Source organism: Trichechus manatus, unplaced genomic scaffold (assembly GCF_000243295.1).
Source record: "Trichechus manatus latirostris isolate Lorelei unplaced genomic scaffold, TriManLat1.0 scaffold00026, whole genome shotgun sequence".
Classification (NCBI taxonomy): Eukaryota; Metazoa; Chordata; class Mammalia; order Sirenia; family Trichechidae; genus Trichechus; species Trichechus manatus.
Window position 1 is genome coordinate 20,105,645 of NW_004443962.1, and position 18,070 is coordinate 20,123,714.

General features: G+C 44.7%; 2 protein-coding genes across 2 annotated transcripts in view; one reads left to right on the plus strand and one right to left on the minus strand.

Annotated features, from left to right (window-relative positions):
* Nucleotides 1-4,208, plus strand: part of CCDC191 (coiled-coil domain containing 191) — a 136,944-nt gene extending 132,736 nt beyond the window's left edge. The window contains exon 17 of the mRNA XM_023728859.1: nt 2,251-4,208. Coding sequence (XP_023584627.1) covers nt 2,251-2,395 — 145 coding nt within the window. The 3' untranslated portion in view covers nt 2,396-4,208. The remainder of the gene's footprint in view (nt 1-2,250) is intronic.
* A 13-nt stretch (nt 4,209-4,221) lies between these two features.
* Nucleotides 4,222-17,860, minus strand: ZDHHC23 (zinc finger DHHC-type palmitoyltransferase 23). Its single transcript, XM_004373672.2, has 5 exons — nt 17,827-17,860; nt 17,163-17,426; nt 14,498-15,208; nt 12,547-12,714; nt 4,222-8,884 (listed from the first exon to the last, which is right to left on the minus strand). The coding sequence occupies exons 2-5, from the start codon at nt 17,321-17,323 to the stop codon at nt 8,617-8,619; spliced, it is 1,308 nt and encodes a 435-aa protein (XP_004373729.1). The 5' UTR covers nt 17,324-17,426; nt 17,827-17,860; the 3' UTR covers nt 4,222-8,616.
* Nucleotides 17,861-18,070: the final 210 nt, after the last annotated feature.

Genomic DNA, 18,070 nt, shown 5'->3' on the forward strand with positions numbered 1-18,070 from the left:
ATTAGGGTAGAACAGTGGGAGTTGAAATGTGGTGTCAGGAGACAGAGCTTTAGCCAGGAGAGATGTGACCAGCAGGTAGAGAGGGAGACAGGGTCAAGGATGAGGAGTGGGCCATGTGGCCGAGAGCAGGAAGCGGTCAGTGGATGAAGCTGTCAGTGGTGGACTGGATGGATGAGAGAGAGAAACAAACGAGGTAGCTCCACTTCTTAGAGCCTTTTTTTTTTTAAACTTCACAGGAATACTTCCATCCACAAAAATCAACATTATCAAAAACACCAAACACTCAAATGCCATAAAATTAATGAGGATTGAGATGCACTGCAGGGCTTCTTTAGATGGTCACGATGCCCAGAACAGATCTCATCTAAGCCTCTAGTTGTGAAAGTATGAAGGTAGCTACTCCGCACTTTTGTTTTCAACAACACAGCTTGGCTTGTCATTCCTTACACACGTTATGCTAGTCTTGCTTCTTCTCCACTTAAAACACGCCCTCTTCAGGAGGTCTGGGTAACATGCTTTCAGGGGACATCTAGGTCAATTGGCATAGCAAAGTTTTTTAAGAAAATGTTCTGCATTTTACTTGGTTGAGTGGCATCTGCGGTCTGAAAAGTTAGCAAGTGGCCATGTAAGATGTATCAGTTGGTCCCAACCCACCTGGAGTAAAGGAGAATGAAGAACACCAAAGTCGCAAGAGAAGCATTAGCCCAAGAGACAAAAGGGCCACATAGACCGAAGACTGCATCAGCCTGAGACCAGAAGAACTAAATGGCGCCTGGCTACTACCAATGACCGCCCTGACAGGGAACACAGCAGAGAGTCCCTGATGGAGCAGGAGAAAAGTGGGGTGCAGAACTCAAATTCTAGTAAAAAGTCCAGACTCAGTGGTCTGAGACTGGAGGAACCCCAGAAGGCATGGCCCCCAGACTGTCAACCCAGCACTAAAACTATTCCCAAGGCCCTCTTCAGACAGGGATTGGACTGGACTATGGAATATAAAATGATACTCATGAAGAGTGTGCTTCTTAGCTAAAGTAGATGCATGAGACTAAATGGGCAGCTCCTGTCTGGAGGTTAGATGAGAAAGCAGAGAGGGTCAGGAGCTGGTTGAATGGACACGGGATATCGGGTAGAAAGGAGGAATGTGCTGTCACAGTATAGGGAGAGCAATTAGGGTCACATAACAGTGTATCTATAAATTTTTGCATGAGAGACTGACTTGAATTGTAAACTTTCACTTAAAGTACAATAAAATAAAAACAAAAACGTGCCGTTTTCTAGGAAAGTGTTTTCTTTGCCTGGCAAAAATTCAGCTCAGATACTCGTTCTTCCCAAATCTTCTGACACACCTCACCATCAACTTGGCAGTACCCTGTGATTATCCCCCTCACTGTGCTGTCCCCACTGTATTGAAATTATCTGTTGGCCACTTCACCTTCCACCAAGCAGACTGTCTTCTTATCTTTTATGTCCCTAGTGCTCAGCTGTCATTAACCAAAAACCAAACCCACTGCCGTCAAGTCAATTCCAACTCATAGTGACCCTATAGGACAGAGTGGAACCGCCCCATAGGGTTTCCAAGGAGTAGCTGGTGGATTCGAACTGCCAACCTTTTGTTTAGCAGCCTGAGCTCTTAACCACTGCGCCACCAGGCACTAAATCCCGTAGCAGTGCTATCCTAAAAGGCCACTGCACGCCTCCCTATGGCAGTAGAGATTCTCACTTTCAACATGTGACCCTACATGACCATGTTTCCATAACTGGATACTAGGGTATTTTTTTCTCAACTGAAATTCAAGACTTCTTATTTGGTTGATGAGGTTACCAACAGGCTTTTAAAACAATCTACTTCTAAGCACCCAGATCTCGACGCTGTAACTGCACATGTGCGTGGGATTGTCCAGCGTTTTTGCCGTGGGGGCTTTGGCTGCTGAGCCCTGGCTGGTGTTGCCATTCCTGGCCTCCACCTATCGTACAGGCTGTGATCAGACAGCTGAGGGGGAGTCAGAGGCCGCCGGGTGCTCTGTTCAGATGTCACCTCCTCAGAGGTTTCCCTGACTGCCCGACTGAAAACAGCCTGCCAGTCACTCAACCCTTTTGTTGCTTTATTTTCTTCATAGAACTTCTGTCTGAATCCCAACTGTGATTTCCACACGATTTATATAACATTCGCATAATTATTATAAAATTTATAATGTGCTTCAGATAGAAAGTCAACTTTTTCCTTAGTATTTTTTTCTCTTATTTTTAAAGGAGAATTTTCAGGACCACGTTCCAGACATGGAAGCAGTCTGCAAGATGTATGAAAGAGGAGAGATTGAAAGAAGAAAGGAGAGCGCAGCTCCGTAGGAAAGTGGCTGAAATCCTCCCAGATTTCCAGACGCTGGCCCCACCATGACTGTTAGCTGTACTCGTTATCTGACACTCAGCCCTCGTATAAGATAAGCCAGTGACCACGAACCAGTGCAGTCCTGGGGAGGGGAGTCACAATTGGTCCATAATGCGTGTTTGTGTTATCGCCACTCACCCACCTACATAATACATATAGCTGGTTTGTTTTCTGTCACCTACTTATTGGATCAACTGAGTTATTTTAGAAGTCTGTATTTCCTTCTTGGATTTCTGCTGGATTGCTAATCAGGAGTTCACTAAAGCATTTATCATAATGGTGTCACTGCAAAGGAACAGTCTAGGTCTCCACTGTTCAGGTGCATCCTGTTTGTTCTTAGCATAATAAACTTTAAAAGTGTTAGCCGGCCTGAGGCTGTGAGGGAAAGTATTTGCCCTTCTAGGTTAACGTGAGCTGTTGATTAATGTACCTTTAATTAAATACAAATGAAATAAATACTTAGAAAAGGAGGCAGAGGAGGTCAGTCTTCTAGTACCTAAGCATCAGAGACAGGCATCCTACCAGATGCCATCCTCTTTGGCCACCAGCGATGGAAAACTTTCTAAAGGTACGCTGAATGGCTGCTGCAAAGAGTAGCAGCTTATCCTAATGTTAGAGAAACTGGACACCAAAGATACTTGAGTGCACCTTGCTAAGCATGAGATACTCTTCCAAAAGAAAATGACTATCTGTGCATGCTCCTGATTGCAGTTTCTACACAATACACTCAACTGTCTTCTAGTCCTCACCTCAGATCTAGATACGTTATCATCAATTCAAAGATGTTTTGATCTTTAAGGTGCTATGAGGTATGAAAGACTGATAAAAGGCTCCCTTCTGTGAACTTGAGTATCACCTGCTAGAAAAAAATTCGTAACAAAATACATGTTTATTCCAACAAATTCTAGTCATCCAGTAATGCAGTCAAGTAAATGCACACAGTGAAATGAGAAAGGCCCTTCCAGCCCCGAGGGAAATGTTATCATCTGGTGTTTTGAAAACTGGAGTTGGTGAAATAAATTCCTGTGGTCGTTCAAGGGAATATTCCTGTATTTACTCCTAGAAGGGATGTCTAGCTACACCACCTGCAAAATGACTTACCTCGTTTTTTCTGGGGAAGATGTGTGATTTACTCAGATATGACAGAACACCCAAAACTGAATTTTACTTCTATATTCTCTGTCCCTACACATCTTTTCCTCTAATGATTATACAACTGTCATCTAAAAACTCAATTTTTTTTCTTCTTAAGACTAAAGGACACTAAATGGGACTAAAATTCATACTTATCACTTTTTACATCTAAATCAGTATCATCTGTTTATCTACAGCACAGCTACAGAGTATTGGCTGATACTAGCACCCAGAAATCAAATACCAATTTTACTTTAATGTCAAGCCTGCAGATAAAGAGTATTGAACCCCTTATATAAACACGCCAGGGGCCTAAAAGAAATTCCTTAATGCTTCAGTTTTCTCTTAAGCTTTCTATTATTTATTTTTACCTCATCTCAAGCATCAACTAGAAATTGAGTCTTAGGCCATATTCTGATTGGGCCAGCTAGATCTTTTTACCGACTTTCTGAAACTTCTGAAGAGACATAAGGAAAATAATTTTGCTGCTGTTTCTTGACTATCATCTTAAAGATATGATTTGAAATGTTACTGCTAACATAATGCCCAGGTAAGCAGCATCCCTGACCTACATAACTGGAAAAAATGACCACTAGGAAGATGCTTGTTGAGGGCCAGGGACAAGGCTGGGTAGAAAGAGGCACCACAGCTATAAAACAGGGTTTCTCTTTTAAAAAAAAAAAAAAAAGTTGAGTAGACACATACCAAGAAATACGATTTTCCTTTAAAGAAAGCACTTTATTTTCCATTTAAACAACTTGTTCACAGTACATTATTTGACATAAATGGCAGTAATTTTTTAAATCTCCATTTAAAAGGCCTTGTGTCTGAGTCTGAGGTGATTAAGAAGACATGAATACAAGTATAAAAACAGTGCAATGTGTTTGTTTAGCACACAGCCTCCAAAGTTGGCTTTGGAAATCCCCTTTAGTGTTACTGGGCCAGTTACATTAGATATTAAATACTGATTTAATATTAAATAAATATTCCTAGGTTTCCTTTTGTCTAACATCAGACCCTGAAGTGTGATCAAATGAGAAGGCTCAAAAGCCCTCTAACAACACAAGTCATCTAGACGACAGGATCACAGTGCGTTGAGCTTGCGAGCTCCATAATACGGCATCTTTCCAGTAGCTCCATCGGAAGAAATAGTTTTAGTTGCGTCCATAACTAGAATAGACTCTCATTTTAAAAGCTTTGCCTTGAAAGTACAAACTTTCTAGAGGTGAAAAGTGCCACAGGGAAGGCTAGAGTAAGTCACAAGCCCAACTCAGAGATAGCTACAACCTCTAAGAAATTTGTCTCCATTAACCATCCAGTCTTTGGCCTGTTGCTGATAGGCCTTTTGGCCTGTTGCCAACTGAAGTGTGGCTAATTGTCCATTAGCAACAGGATTAAATTTAGCTGATTTTGCAAAAAGTTTGTGCTAATCACAACAAACATCCCGTGGAACATACTGAATTTTACTCAGCACTGAGTTAAGCGTGGCTGTCATTATCCCTGCGTCCCTCTGCAATGTCTAACACAAGATGTCAGACTTGTCTAGCTGCTCATGAGAAAACCAGATTCCAAACAGGTGTCTGACCTGAAGGTCTCTATAATCCACTGCTTGTTTGAGGAAATGCTCATTTTCAAATTTCAGGGTACCAAAATATGGCTGAAATGAGGTAAGTCCATATATACGTTAGAAAAAAAAAACCTCACTGCCATTGAGTCAACTGCAACTCATGGCAACCCCCTGTGTTACAGAGTAGAACTGCTCCAAGTCCATATAAACTTACCTACTTCACAGGGACCTTTGACCTCACAAAACCATTTTTAAACATCTGGCCAAAACTGTGCTTCTAGATGTCTTTATTTTTGTTTATGATAGTTGAGCTTTATAATAAAAAGCCACTACACTACCCAAAAGAAATACAGTCTGTTAAGCAGTGTTCCGGGTGATGTAGAACCTTACTGGCATTGTGTTTTCTGGCAGTGGAAGATTCTGGTACAGAAAATTATCTCTTGCTAAAAGCATCAGAAGTACCAAGGATTACTGGCATGAGAGAAAGTTTATAGCAATCTTTCTGCTAGGTACATGGTACAGTGGAAGATAACAATTACTTCATTCACCCAAGAAAGACACTACTTGTACAGCAAAGACTTACAATATCCTAAACACAAACACGCGTGTGGCTGAGGTGAAATAAGCAGCACACTCTCCCTAGAACACGCTTAAGGCTTTACTTCAGCAGTGTGGGAAACCTACCGAAGAGGCGTTGTCAATGGTCACTTCACTTTAGGTGTGCCCGGCTATCACCACAAAGTACTGTGTATAATAACACACACGTAAATATTGCAGGATTTCCTCCTTTCATGCAATCCTGATCTTAACTGAGTCTTTCAAATGGACCCATTTCTACCCCAGAAATAGGAGGCGGTGGCATGACAGGAATGTGAGTGGTAGGTAAACAAAGCTGAGGATGTGGGGTGAGGTGAGGGGACCTGCTTGTCTAGAACCACGTTCAGAGACTCGTTCCTGGGGCCAAGGGACTGCTGGTTCGTAGGTTCACAGGGTGATCCCCTTACCCAGAGCTGCCCCTTCACAGAGGCCTTGTCCTTCAAAGGGTGCACAATAAGTTCTCCTGCCTTCTGGAAAGAGCCAAGGCCAGTAACAAAATCCCTCAGGTAGTCCCAGATCATAAAAGGGCTCAAAGTCTACCATTAGAGACCAAGGATGTCCCACAGCCTATAAAACACCACTCATGGATAGCCTATCTGCTGTTCCTTCGGGGACACACACTTCAATAGGCTTTTAAAATAGAGTTAGCTTTCTTCTATGAATTGGCAACCGTGGAGTTTTCAAGGAACTTAAAGCAAGCATCTTAATTCCCATAAGCCAGGATGATATACAAGGAGTCCCTATGCAAGCGAGGGAAACCGAGTTACCCCATCCAGGTAACCCTATCAAAGGTGTGTTGGTTAAGAAGATGATGATCATCCCCAATTCTCTTGTTAAACATTTGGCAAGAGGTTTAAATTACTAACTATACTAAGGTTTCCAAGGATTTTTATCATCAGTTGCCAAAGAATCAAGAGTTGGCTCTACATCTGGCACTCAAGATACGCAACAACTACAATCCTAGCCACATATGCTGCCCCTGGATGTTATTACTCTCCTGCCTAAAACCTACAAGAAAGGAATTAGTCATATCACATCCAACTTTAATTCCAAATGAATTATTAGACTCTGGGCCAGGGAGAGGGCATCACTGTAGAAACCACAGCCTCTGCTGACATCCCCACACTCGCCCTTTGGCGCATGGGATGCAGAGCAGAAAGTTTATTACTCAGTACATCTCTGGGGAAAACGACGCCAGGCGGCTCCCAAGCCTGAGTGAATCGTGACTGTCTTAGGGACTGCCCGATTAATGGCAAGTCTAGGAACGGTGCTAGCTGCAGAGAGCAGGATTGCGGGAAGTAGCAGTATTTCCTGCCAACATTTATAAATCTCTTGCTAAAGCAGCATGCGCAGAAAGACAGAAAATGCTGGCAATATTTCCCTCTACTAAGCTACAGGAAGCCCTGGTGGCACAGTGGTTAAGCACCCAGCTGCTAACTGATAGGTCGGTAGTTCGAACCCACCAACCACTCTGTGGGAGAAAGATGTGGCAATATAAACCAAGGCAAATTGAAGGACTCGTGAATTATCTTTGGAGATGCAAAAACAGGCACATACAAATACAACATTTCAGGGGGTATTTCCTCCTCCCAAACTCTCTCGTCTTAACTCTAGATCAGAATGACCCATTCTATATAAATATTTAACCCCTTACACATTTTCAATTTTGAGACATGATTAAAGAAACAGCTTATTTTGGGAACAGCTATCAAAGAACAGCAATCCGTCAATGAGTGGAAACCATCCGTACCGTTTTTTCTCTCCTAGTGAGAGCCTTTCCTTTAGAGGAACTGAAAGGGAAAGGTGAATGAGAAGTCACGTGCAAGTGAAGTGGAAAGACGCCAATCAACTCCCAAGAGCAAGTTCATGCCAGTATAACGCGATCGCCAGAAGACTGCTTTGTGCAATTTAGTGCTATAACTGAGAGCATTTTAAATACTTACATGAACAAAATCAAGCCCTTGATACTGATCAGCCACCCTACCCAGGAAAAAGAGTAAAGTGTTTCCCATAGGAATGTCCATTCGCCTCTTCAGCCATCATCAGAAGACTGTTAGCACCTTACCAGGTGAAACATGGAAAAGAGGAAAGAAAACATTAATGCTTATCGAAGTTAAATCAAAACAGTAAATATGTGAGAAGGAAGATAAGGTAAATACCTACTATCACCTTAACTCATGACCACTGTACAATAGACAATAATTATCGTTATCAACTGTCCTCTCAAGATCAGGTGAATTGTGTCATAAATCTATCTGGTCTAACTGTACAATGTGGTACAACACAGAGCCTTTTCACTGAAATGCTGGAAACCAATACCCTAATATGGGCTTCAATATTCTGACCTACAAACGTTTTCTTCAGTCTTAGGACTTTCCTAATATTCACCCCTCTGGTGCTTCAGTCACTCTCGAGTGTGTTCCACACACCTCATCCCTTGCGTGACCCTCGCAACCACACTGAGGTGGCCGAGGAAGGCGGCAGTACCCCACTTTACAGATGAACCTGAGACCCGGGGAAGTGACTTGACTAAAGGTCACATGGCTATTAAGAATTGAAAGAGAGACTAGAAGGCTATTAAGAATTGAAAGAGAGACTAGAAACTACCCTAATCCAAAGCTCTTTCTCTCATACTAATGGATGGGAATTGCTTCTATCAATTTGTGCATTCACAATCCACGTCCTTTTCAACTTCTGGTGACTGAGTTAATAAGGTGACTGGAAAAGAATGGCTCTACTTTACTGCTTCGATATAAAAATCTCTTAAGTCACGAAGTCAGGAACATTAACTTCTTCCCAGTCCAGCCTCTAAACCTGAGCATGGCCCTCTAAAGCCTTTGGGGGTGAAAACGAGCATCCAGCGTAGACGTGGAAGTGTAAAATGGAAGAGAGACAGGGTGCAGCCGTCCCTCAGAGCCGTACAGAAGGCACTTCAGACAATGTCCTCAGCAGGGTGGTGGGTGGCCTGGGTTCCCAGGGTGCAGAACTGGTACCAGTTCTGCAGGAGGCCCCGGCTGTACTGGCCTGTGTCCACGATGAGGCCACAGAGGAACCGGCGCCCGGTCTTTTGTCGGAGGGCCTGTTGGACTTCCCGCTCGGTCACATTGTAGCTGATGTTTATCAGCTGGATCAGGAAGATGTAGGCCATGCCCGCTGTGATGATCACAGAGTACCACACACAGGTGAAGGATAGAGCCAAGCTGGGAGGAGGAAAGGCCGGTCAGGACTGCGCTCTGTCACATTCAGAAAGCTGCCACCATCCCAGCATTCTACACACCTAGTACTTAGTGTTAAGGACTCTGATGCCGTGCCCAATCTTCCCAACCGTAAGACACTTTCCTACCCTCTGAACGTCCATAACCCGCTTGACTTCTGACAGTTTATGTGTCTTTTTGGGGGAGGGGGGGAGTGGAGGAGAACTGATTTTTTTTTTTTTAATTTTATTGTGCTTTAGGTGAACATTTACAGAGCAAATTAGTTTCTCATTCAAAAATTTATACACAAATTGTTTTGTGACATAGGTCGCAATCCCTGCATTGTGTCAGCACTCTCCCCCTTTCCACTCTGGGTTCCCTGTGTGCATTTGTCCAGTTTTCCTGTCCCTTCCTGTCTTCTCATCTTTGTTTTTGGGCACGTGTTGCCCATCTGATCTCATGTACTTGGCTGAACTAAGAAGCACGCTCCTCACATGTGTTACTGTTTTAGAGGCCTGTCTAATTTTTGGCTGAAAGGTGAACTTTGAGAGTGGCTTCAGTTCTGAGTTCGCAGGGTGTCCAGGGGCCATACTTTCAGGGTATCTATTTTTTAATAACTATTAGTGCCTCTTTTTCTATTATGTTTTACTAGAATAGCAAGGACTTTTTTTTTTTTTTTTTCATTTTGTAGCCTTCACACAACTATCACAGAGCCTGACCAGCACTCAATATCTGTTGGTTAAGTGAATAATTCCTAAGTCATACCTAACTCATGAGAAAACTAAGGCACCATGAGATTTCAATAAACTTCCTCAAGGAAGCTGGGAGGGCGGGGGGAAGAAGACTAGTAACAAAATTATTAATCTCCACTCTTTTCAGTCCAAAGCAGATAAACACAAATAAGACAACTGCCAACACTGAAGCCCTTTAGTTACTTATAAGATATGCAGGAGCACCAGTGTTCAAACGTCAGCTTCCCAAGTCCACACAGCATACCACACGTCAGCTTCCCAAGGCCACAAAGAATATCTCACATCAGCTTCCCAAGTCCACACAGAATACCACACGTCAGCTTCCCAAGGCCACACACAATACCACACATCAGCTTCCCAAAGCCACAAAGAATACCTCACGCCAGCTTCCCAAGTCCACACAGAATACCACACATCAGCTTCCCAAGGCCACACAGAATACCACACGTCAACTTCCCAAGGCCACACACAATACCACAGGTCAGCTTCCCAAGTCCACACAGAATACAAGTCAGCTTCTCAAGTCCACACAGAATACCTCACGTCAGCTTCCCAAGTCCACACACGATACCACACATCAGCTTCCCAAGGCCACAAAGAATACCTGATGTCAGCTTCCCAAGTCCACTCAAAATACCACACGTCAGCTTCCCAAGTCACACAGAATACCACACGTCAGCTTCCCAAGGCCACACACAATACCACAGGTCAGCTTCCCAAGTCCACACAGAATACAAGTCAGCTTCCCAAGTCCACACACAATACCTCACGTCAGCTTCCCAAGGCCACACAGAATACCACACGTCAGCTTCCCAAGTCCACGCAGAATACAACACATCAGCTTCCCAAGGCCACAAAGAATACCTCATGTCAGCTTCCCAAGGCCACACAGAATATCACACGTCAGCTTCCCAAGGCCACAGAGAATACCACAGGTCAGCTTCCCAAGGCCACACAGAATACCACACGTCAGCTTCTCAAGTCCACACAGAATACCACACGTCAGCTTCCCAAGGCCACATGGGATACCACAGGCCAAGAAGGCTCCCGGGAGACTGTAGGGAGGGGCTGCCCATTAGTGTGTGCCACTGGACTTTTTCCATTCAAACATCCGCAAACAAAGAGTTAGCTGGAAAGAGATCCATTCAGAATCTTCATTTTCAAAGCCGAAAGGGACCACAGGTGATGAAATCAATTCACACGCCACAAGGCCCAGAGGTGAGGTGAACTGCTTGTACAGAGCGGGGTGAGAACCCCTGACAGCACTGTGCTCCTCACTTCATTTCAGTCGCCCACAGAACGTCTACAAACCCTGCTTAGTAACATACACACAGGCTCTACTTTAGGACACTTATCCCTCACGGTGCTACTGAAGAACTTCACAACCTACTAGGACTCTCAACGATTTAAAAAAAAGAAACTTATTCTGAAGAGAACCAGTCTATTCTAATAATACCCACAAGTCTCTAGATCTCCAGTGATGATGGGGAGATGTATCCATGGACTAATAACACCAAATGCCTGCATAAGGGTACTATGCTGATGAAGCAGGGATTGTTCTGAAAATAAAGACTAAGAAGAAAAGGAAGGCACCCTGCTGGCAGAGCTGCCCCAGCTGAGCCTGAGAACCAGAGAGCAGAGAGCACCCATGTCAGGAAGATGGTGGAGGCACCATAACAAGGAACACGGGCAGGGGGTGCCCATGGTGTTCAGGGCAGGGGGTGGCTGGGGCCAAAGCTGAAAAACCCCAGCTTTTGCCATAGCGTGAAATTTTCACAATATCTAAATGTGTCCCAACTAACAATGCCTAAGGAAACTTTGACCTAGATACCACCGTAATTGTGAGTGATGATTTTAAAAAAAAGTAGCACAAAAAAAACCAATAGAGATTAGAAAGAAAAGAAAGGTTATAGATCGTGAGCAATTCTCAAAAGAGTCAGAAGCAGTGAATTAAGATTAGGCTAAAAAGTACCAGAAAGCGTCAATAAAGTGAGAGGAATTCCCTGACCTTTATGACAAAGTAAAGAATCACATACATGCCCTGCGGTCCCCAGTTCATTCACTGTTTTGGTTTCACTGTTGCACGTAGGCATGCAAGCGGCCATCTGACTCTGGAAGTCTCTGATTAAGTCTCCTCCTACCTGTGGAGTGTGGGTTCCTCACTTTTTAAGAGCCAAGGACCTTGTGACATCACCCTAGAAAAACACACGTCCACTACACGATTCTGTTGGCAATTTCAGGGGATACCCAGCATCCCCATAACTTGCCCTATGTTTTGGGTTTAGAACTCTTAACCTAGGAGCAAATACTACAGTAACTACAGTAAGTCCTGGGTTAAGAATGTCCAACTTATGGACAACCTCTTGTACTCGCCCTTTAATATTATGTAAATTGACCCTCACTTTGAAACGACTGGACTGAACCAACCCCTACTCATAACAAACTCTTCATCACAATCACCTTCACTTGCTGCACGTGCAGCTTTTACATCAGCGAAAACTTAAGAGCCTTCTCTTGCACTAAACCCAAACCCACTGCTGTTGAGTCGATTCTGACTCACAGTGACCCTACAGGACAGAGTAGAACTGCCCCATTAGGGTTTCCAAGGCTGTGTATCTTTACAGAAGTAGACTACCGTATCTTTCTCCCACAGAGCAGCTGGTGGGTTTGAACCACTGACCTTCTGGTTAGAAGCTGAGCACTTAACCACTGCACCACCAGAGCTCCTTTTTTCTTGCACTCAAGTAAGGCTAAATAAGAAGTGTATGCACCTGTTCAACTCACCTACAAATCTGACTTAAAGACACACTTAGGAATGGATCTCATTCGTAAGCTGGGGCCCGCCTGCAGTCCCTATTAATGGCAACATTCATTCCTGTTTCCACGGGCTTCTCTACTGCGGTGTGTATGTCTCACCTGTAGTCTGCGTACACTCCAGGGCAATAGAAGAGCGCTGTGAAGACACTTCTGTCTCTACAAATGGTGTCCAAGGTAAGCGTTATCCCATACACCGACGTGAGCAAGAAGGTCAAAAGGGCAAGTATAAATGCTTGATGATTTGATTCTCCAACACAGCTATTTATCCTCAAAACAGCACAAGGGGATAAAAAAAGCAAACACATTTTTTAAAATTCTCTATATAACTCATATAATAAAGAACAAAGATTTTAAAATAGGGATAGCGTGAATTTCAATTATTAGAAAGTTCTCTTATTTTTCAATTTTAAGGACTTAAAAACTTGTCTGCTGAGAGATGTAGTCTTATATTCTCTGCTCTTTGCAAAGTAGAATCACATCATTAGTTTAACGATAATGCTCAGTAAAAAGCAGAACCTAACAATCTTTTTCAAATAATAAGTGAAGTCTATTACTAAACTGTAGAGATTTAACACTGTAATTACCACAGTAGGGAAAGGGGATAAATATCATTTATAAACACTTACAAACGCTAAATAAGAAGTATTACAGAATGGGAAAATATATGTTCAAATATACCATACTTTTACCCAACACGCACCTTCTACGTTTATTTGCCAACTGCACCCACCCCCACAAGGTATTTTTGTAAGTGTGTTACACTGATTTTTTTCACGGCAACGTGTAACAAAAAAATTGGCGTATGCTTATAAAAATACCTGACGGGGGGAGGCAGTGATTGGCAAACAAACATAGAAGGTGTGCATTATGTGTGTAAAAATCAAGTACTTTAATAAAAAGATCCAAAGAGATTAGGAACATGGTGTGCGGTGGAGAAGAATGTGTAACTGTGCAGACTTCTATCAGGTAAAACATTACATGTTATGGCCATTTGAGGGGCAGGACAGTCAGGTCCTATTTGCCCACTGCACACCATGATGCTCACGTGGGCAGAGGAGTGTGTCTTTAAGTTGAGGCAGTCAGGCCCTCTGCCAACCAGCAACTGTCAATGGGCCCACGCACACCACACGCATACCACACACCCCACGGGAATGACAGACACATAAGTGGAAAATCTAAAAATGAAAACACCCATTTACTCCTAAAGACAAAGCCCCAGACAAGAGCTGCCGCTGACATGTCCACTCCAGTGCTCTCCTGGCCTTTCCTGCATCCTTACCATCTCCTACTATGCTACATGACCAGAATCCTAGACATAAAAAAGCATAATTCATTTACCAGAACTGCCTTAAGAGGGATAAAGCCGCAAACATGCTGCTTATAGCATTGAGGTCTGAATTAACCACATCCTCTTGTTTAGAGTTACTCAATAAAGAGGCAACATTACCTTTAAAACTTGCACATTGTATCTTATGGGCTTTAGTGTCTTCGCTTGTTACTGGCCAGATGGGAGGTTCAAAAGGAGCCCATTTCTTGGCAAATAGCCAAACAGTGAGTGACCCAGTAGGAGCTCAACTCAATGTTGAGTGGAACATCAAAAATGCTTACGAATGTATGGTGAGAAAACAAGAGGCCCCTAGAAAGAGGGAATGCTTTCTTGGTCTCTGTGTTCAAAAGGAATAGTGCAGGGAAATAAGCCTACACTGATTCTCACAAATTCTAAATAAACGAAAATTTATATATATACATGTGTGTATTTATGTATGTATAATTCAACTGTAAATACTTCTCTATTAGCATGGAGAAGATAAATGAAAGGCAAGTTGAAAGAGAACAGCAAAAAAAAAAAGTTTCTGCTACTCCCCTTCAAAAATGACTGAGGGAATTAAATTTGTGAAACTTGAAAAACTGATGACCAAGTGCGAACATCGTAACAGCTCACAAATATCTACAAGGCGTAAAACTAGGAAGGCGAGAAGTTTTAGGATGACAAAAAAGGAAAATAAATACATCTAGAAAGTCTTATGTGAATTTAAATCTTCCAACATACCAGACGCAGTGATGATCCATTCTCCTCACACAGACGCCACATAACCGGCAATGCCACGCGCGGGCTGGTCGCGCCAGCTGGCACTTGGCGCACCAGTCTTCCTTCACCTCGGTGGGGCTGCCAGCCACCATCCTGGAAGGGCCCTTAAGATCATCCTTCATGGTCCGATTGCTGAGGCTTCCCGACATATCTGCTCCAGAGAACGCTTTGGTCTTCTCGTGCCCTGTTCTGTTCAGGGATTCGATTTGGCTGTTGCTGAGAGAACTGTCATTGCTTGCTGGGTTTCTGAGGTAGCCTGGATTCTTCTTGGCTCTGTACAAGGCTAAGAGTATCAGAAACAACCCGCAGGTAAGAACAGCCAGCTGAGTGGGTCCCACACGTCCTTTGGGGACCACTTCCTGAAGGAACACATAGTACATGTAGCCCAGTGAGAACAGTCCGAGGCTCAGGAAAAACAGAGTCTGTTCTTTCCTTCTGTGAGTGAGGTAGTAGTACCACAGTGCCAGCACAGGAAGAGAGATCAAAACCACCACCCCCAGCAGGAAATGCCAGGAAGCCACATGGAGCAAGACGGGCAGTAAGATGAGTGGGGGAACGATACTAACGTTAACTTTTTTGGCTCCCCTGAGCCAAGGAATTCGGAGGCGATCAGAAATTGTATCCATGATTCGTTCGCAAGTCTCTGGCTGTATGGATTTACATTTAATCCATCTATTCAGAAAGAGCACAGAGAAGGCACTTCATGTGGGTTTTTTGAATTAAAAACCACTGAACACTATATACCCAACAACAGGATAAACGACGAAAGTGGCCGAAGGCTAAGATTCTCCTTCCTTTACAGTAAACACAAGCTTTTCAGCTTCATTTGTCGTTTCTTTAATATTAACAAGATAATGTTTAGAAATTTAATGGTCAAGATTATTTCTCCACCAAACAAATACATATAAAGACTCATATATTCCATTCAATCCTGTTTAGACCTAGACGGGCACACCATCATTAAGAATCTCAAAAACTTTCAAAATTTAGTTAAGACAAGACACATGGGAATTTAAGAACTATCAGATAAATGACAAGGCAGCAGAGGTCACCCATGAACTGTCATGCTCAAGGGTCTTCAGGAGCACTCAGGGGAGAGTCAGCACCTGTGGTGTGAGCTAAAGAGAGCTCCTTGTGGAGAGGGGGCATGTGTGCCTGACCCTGAAGGATGGCTATCATTGGCCCAGGCGGAGAGAAATGTGTGCGGTACAAAACCTGCCCGGGCCCCAGGATTACACCAGCCTGGCAGGCGCCAGGGTCTGCATCAGGAAAACGCCTATGAATCTGATGACTGAGACTGGAGAACAGAATGCTATTTGTTGAATTTTTGTACTTGTCTTTTTTAGTTAGTCTAGTAAGGAAAGGAACAGTTTAAGGAACTCTAACTTTGGTTTTAGACAGGCAACTAAAACAGCAGGGCTAGAGCTGCTGAGAGCAGGGGGTGACTACAGGGGAGGCAGGAATGGCAGCACTGTGTGCCGATTCCGGAGGAGGGTATGGAGAGCAGAGGACAGAGCTGGGGAAGGCCCAGCTGCAGGGGCATGGAGGCAGGAAGAGTTAGCAAGGCTAATGGGAGAGCTGCGGTCTCAGTGATGATGGTGCTGGAGGCAGCGGCATCTCTCCACTCACTGGTGCAAAACACTCCATTTTCTTAGTGTGGATTTTAGACTACAGACTCGAAAGAACCTGTATTTAAAAACACCTGTAAGAAAGACTACTGTATAGACACTGTCAAGGAAGAATTACAAAGGGGTTATGGGGTCTTTAGGAGTCAAGGTTGGTACCAGACTGCAGCAGTCCCTAAGGAAAGCTTTTAACGGCTACATTAATGCACCAAGCTCTAAGTCAGCAATTAGCTGCTGCAGTGACTTTCTTAACTAGAAGTAATTATTAATGGGAAAAGCAAATTTCCAACAACTCTATTCCTCTCTATTACAGTTTTCATATAACTTAAAATATATACATACTTATTTAGAAAATGGATATAAGCCAGGTTACTACTGTTGGGTACAGAATTTCTTCAGTGATGTGAAAAATGATCTTTCTGGATAGTAATCTCTATCACTGGGGACAGTGATGAAAATAAAAGCCAAGTACAATATGACCAGACAGTACTGCTGCTCACACTGAAATAAATAACGCAGTCCCGAAGAGGGATACGTCCCCTGGCTGGAGCTCCTCCCCAGACGCAACGGGCAAGACCAGTTACTATAGGGAAAATGAGCTTTTAAGCCCCCAAGGCCCTTTGTGGCCGGGTACAACCCAGTCCTCAAGTCTCTAAATGCTAACACCACTGAGATCATCAAAACTTTCTGGAACTAATGTGTTTATTTTACATACACACATACACTTCTCTACTAATCCTTTTTCTGCCTCTTCTCTCCTTTTTCTTCTCCTTTTAAATAAAAAACAGTATTATCATAGGAAGCTGAGCAGACAGTTGTGCGCTATTGCATAATCCATCTTCATAAAACCCTCACACTTGACACAGAAGACAACTTTCAATTTTAGATCCTTGAGAAGAGAATCTGGAGCTAATTCCAGCGTTCTGGAAGGCTACACTGGAAACATACGGTAGTTCCTGGAAGGGCAGCGGAGTGGGCATCAGGAAACGCTCTGCTCTTACCTTTCACAGCCTTCATCGAGATCTTGGCAATCACACAAGCAGGCAGCCATGTGGTTCTTCTCCCCATTTCGATCTATGTACTCGCAGCAGCACAGGGGCTCCAATTCAGGCTCCTGGGTTTTCTTTTTCTTCGCAGGCTTCATGCTGCCCTTCTGGGTCATGACCTGCACTTGCCACCATGAGCTGTAAGAAGCTCTCTGAAGGTTAAGGTGGAAAGAACACAGCTCACCTCCTGTCCACGCCTCTCAGGTTAGCCGCCAACGCCTAAACAACCAAAAACAAAAAAGGGAGAGGGTCCGCTTTCCCCCGTTTGGTGGCTCCCCTAGCCCAGGCACCGGCTCCAACTCGGGGCTGCCTCCCCCGCCCTCACCACCCCGGCGGGCGCGTCTGGGCATCCCGTTCCCATGGCAACAGCCTACCACGCGGCGGGACAGCCGGGCGCGGGCAGAGCGCTCGCCGCGGTGCGGGCTGCGGAGGCCGGGCCCGCCCGAACCCGGGCAGGTGGACGCTCACCTCGGGCCACGGGGAGAAACGAGGCGTGTGCCCGGGACGCCCGGCGGCGCTCGGGGGCGCCTTCCAGCCGCTCTACCGCCCGCCCATCATAAGGACGTGGACGGGCCACGCGCCCCGCCCATCCGCAGAGTGACCTTGCAGGGGAAGTTACCTGCCCTCCGGGCGGGGGTGCGGCCGCAGCCGGAGAGACCCAGGGGAAGCGGACTCCTCCGCCGGCGTGGCGAGTCTCCGCCCTCGGTGCCGCGGAACCCAGACTCTGCTCGGCCGCGCCTCGCCGCTGCCCACCTGTGACCACGGCCCGGCGCAGCCCCCTCCCGCCGCCGTCCCCGCGGTCCGAGGTGGCCGCCTCGGTGCCGAGAGTCCACGCGCTTCCGGGTGCGCCACCCCCCGACGCC

What these genes read in the sequence shown, in the direction of transcription:
- ZDHHC23 (XM_004373672.2), bottom strand. Translation starts at nt 17,323, where the DNA reads ATGACCCAGAAGGGCAGCATGAAGCCTGCGAAGAAAAAGAAAACCCAG. An exon ending in ATGGATCATCACTGCGTCTG is followed by an intron (nt 12,715 to 14,497) that starts GTATGTTGGAAG and finishes TGCTGTTTTGAG; the next exon opens with GATAAATAGCTGTGTTGGAG. An exon ending in GGAGTGTACGCAGACTACAG is followed by an intron (nt 8,885 to 12,546) that starts GTGAGACATACA and finishes TCCTCCTCCCAG; the next exon opens with CTTGGCTCTATCCTTCACCT.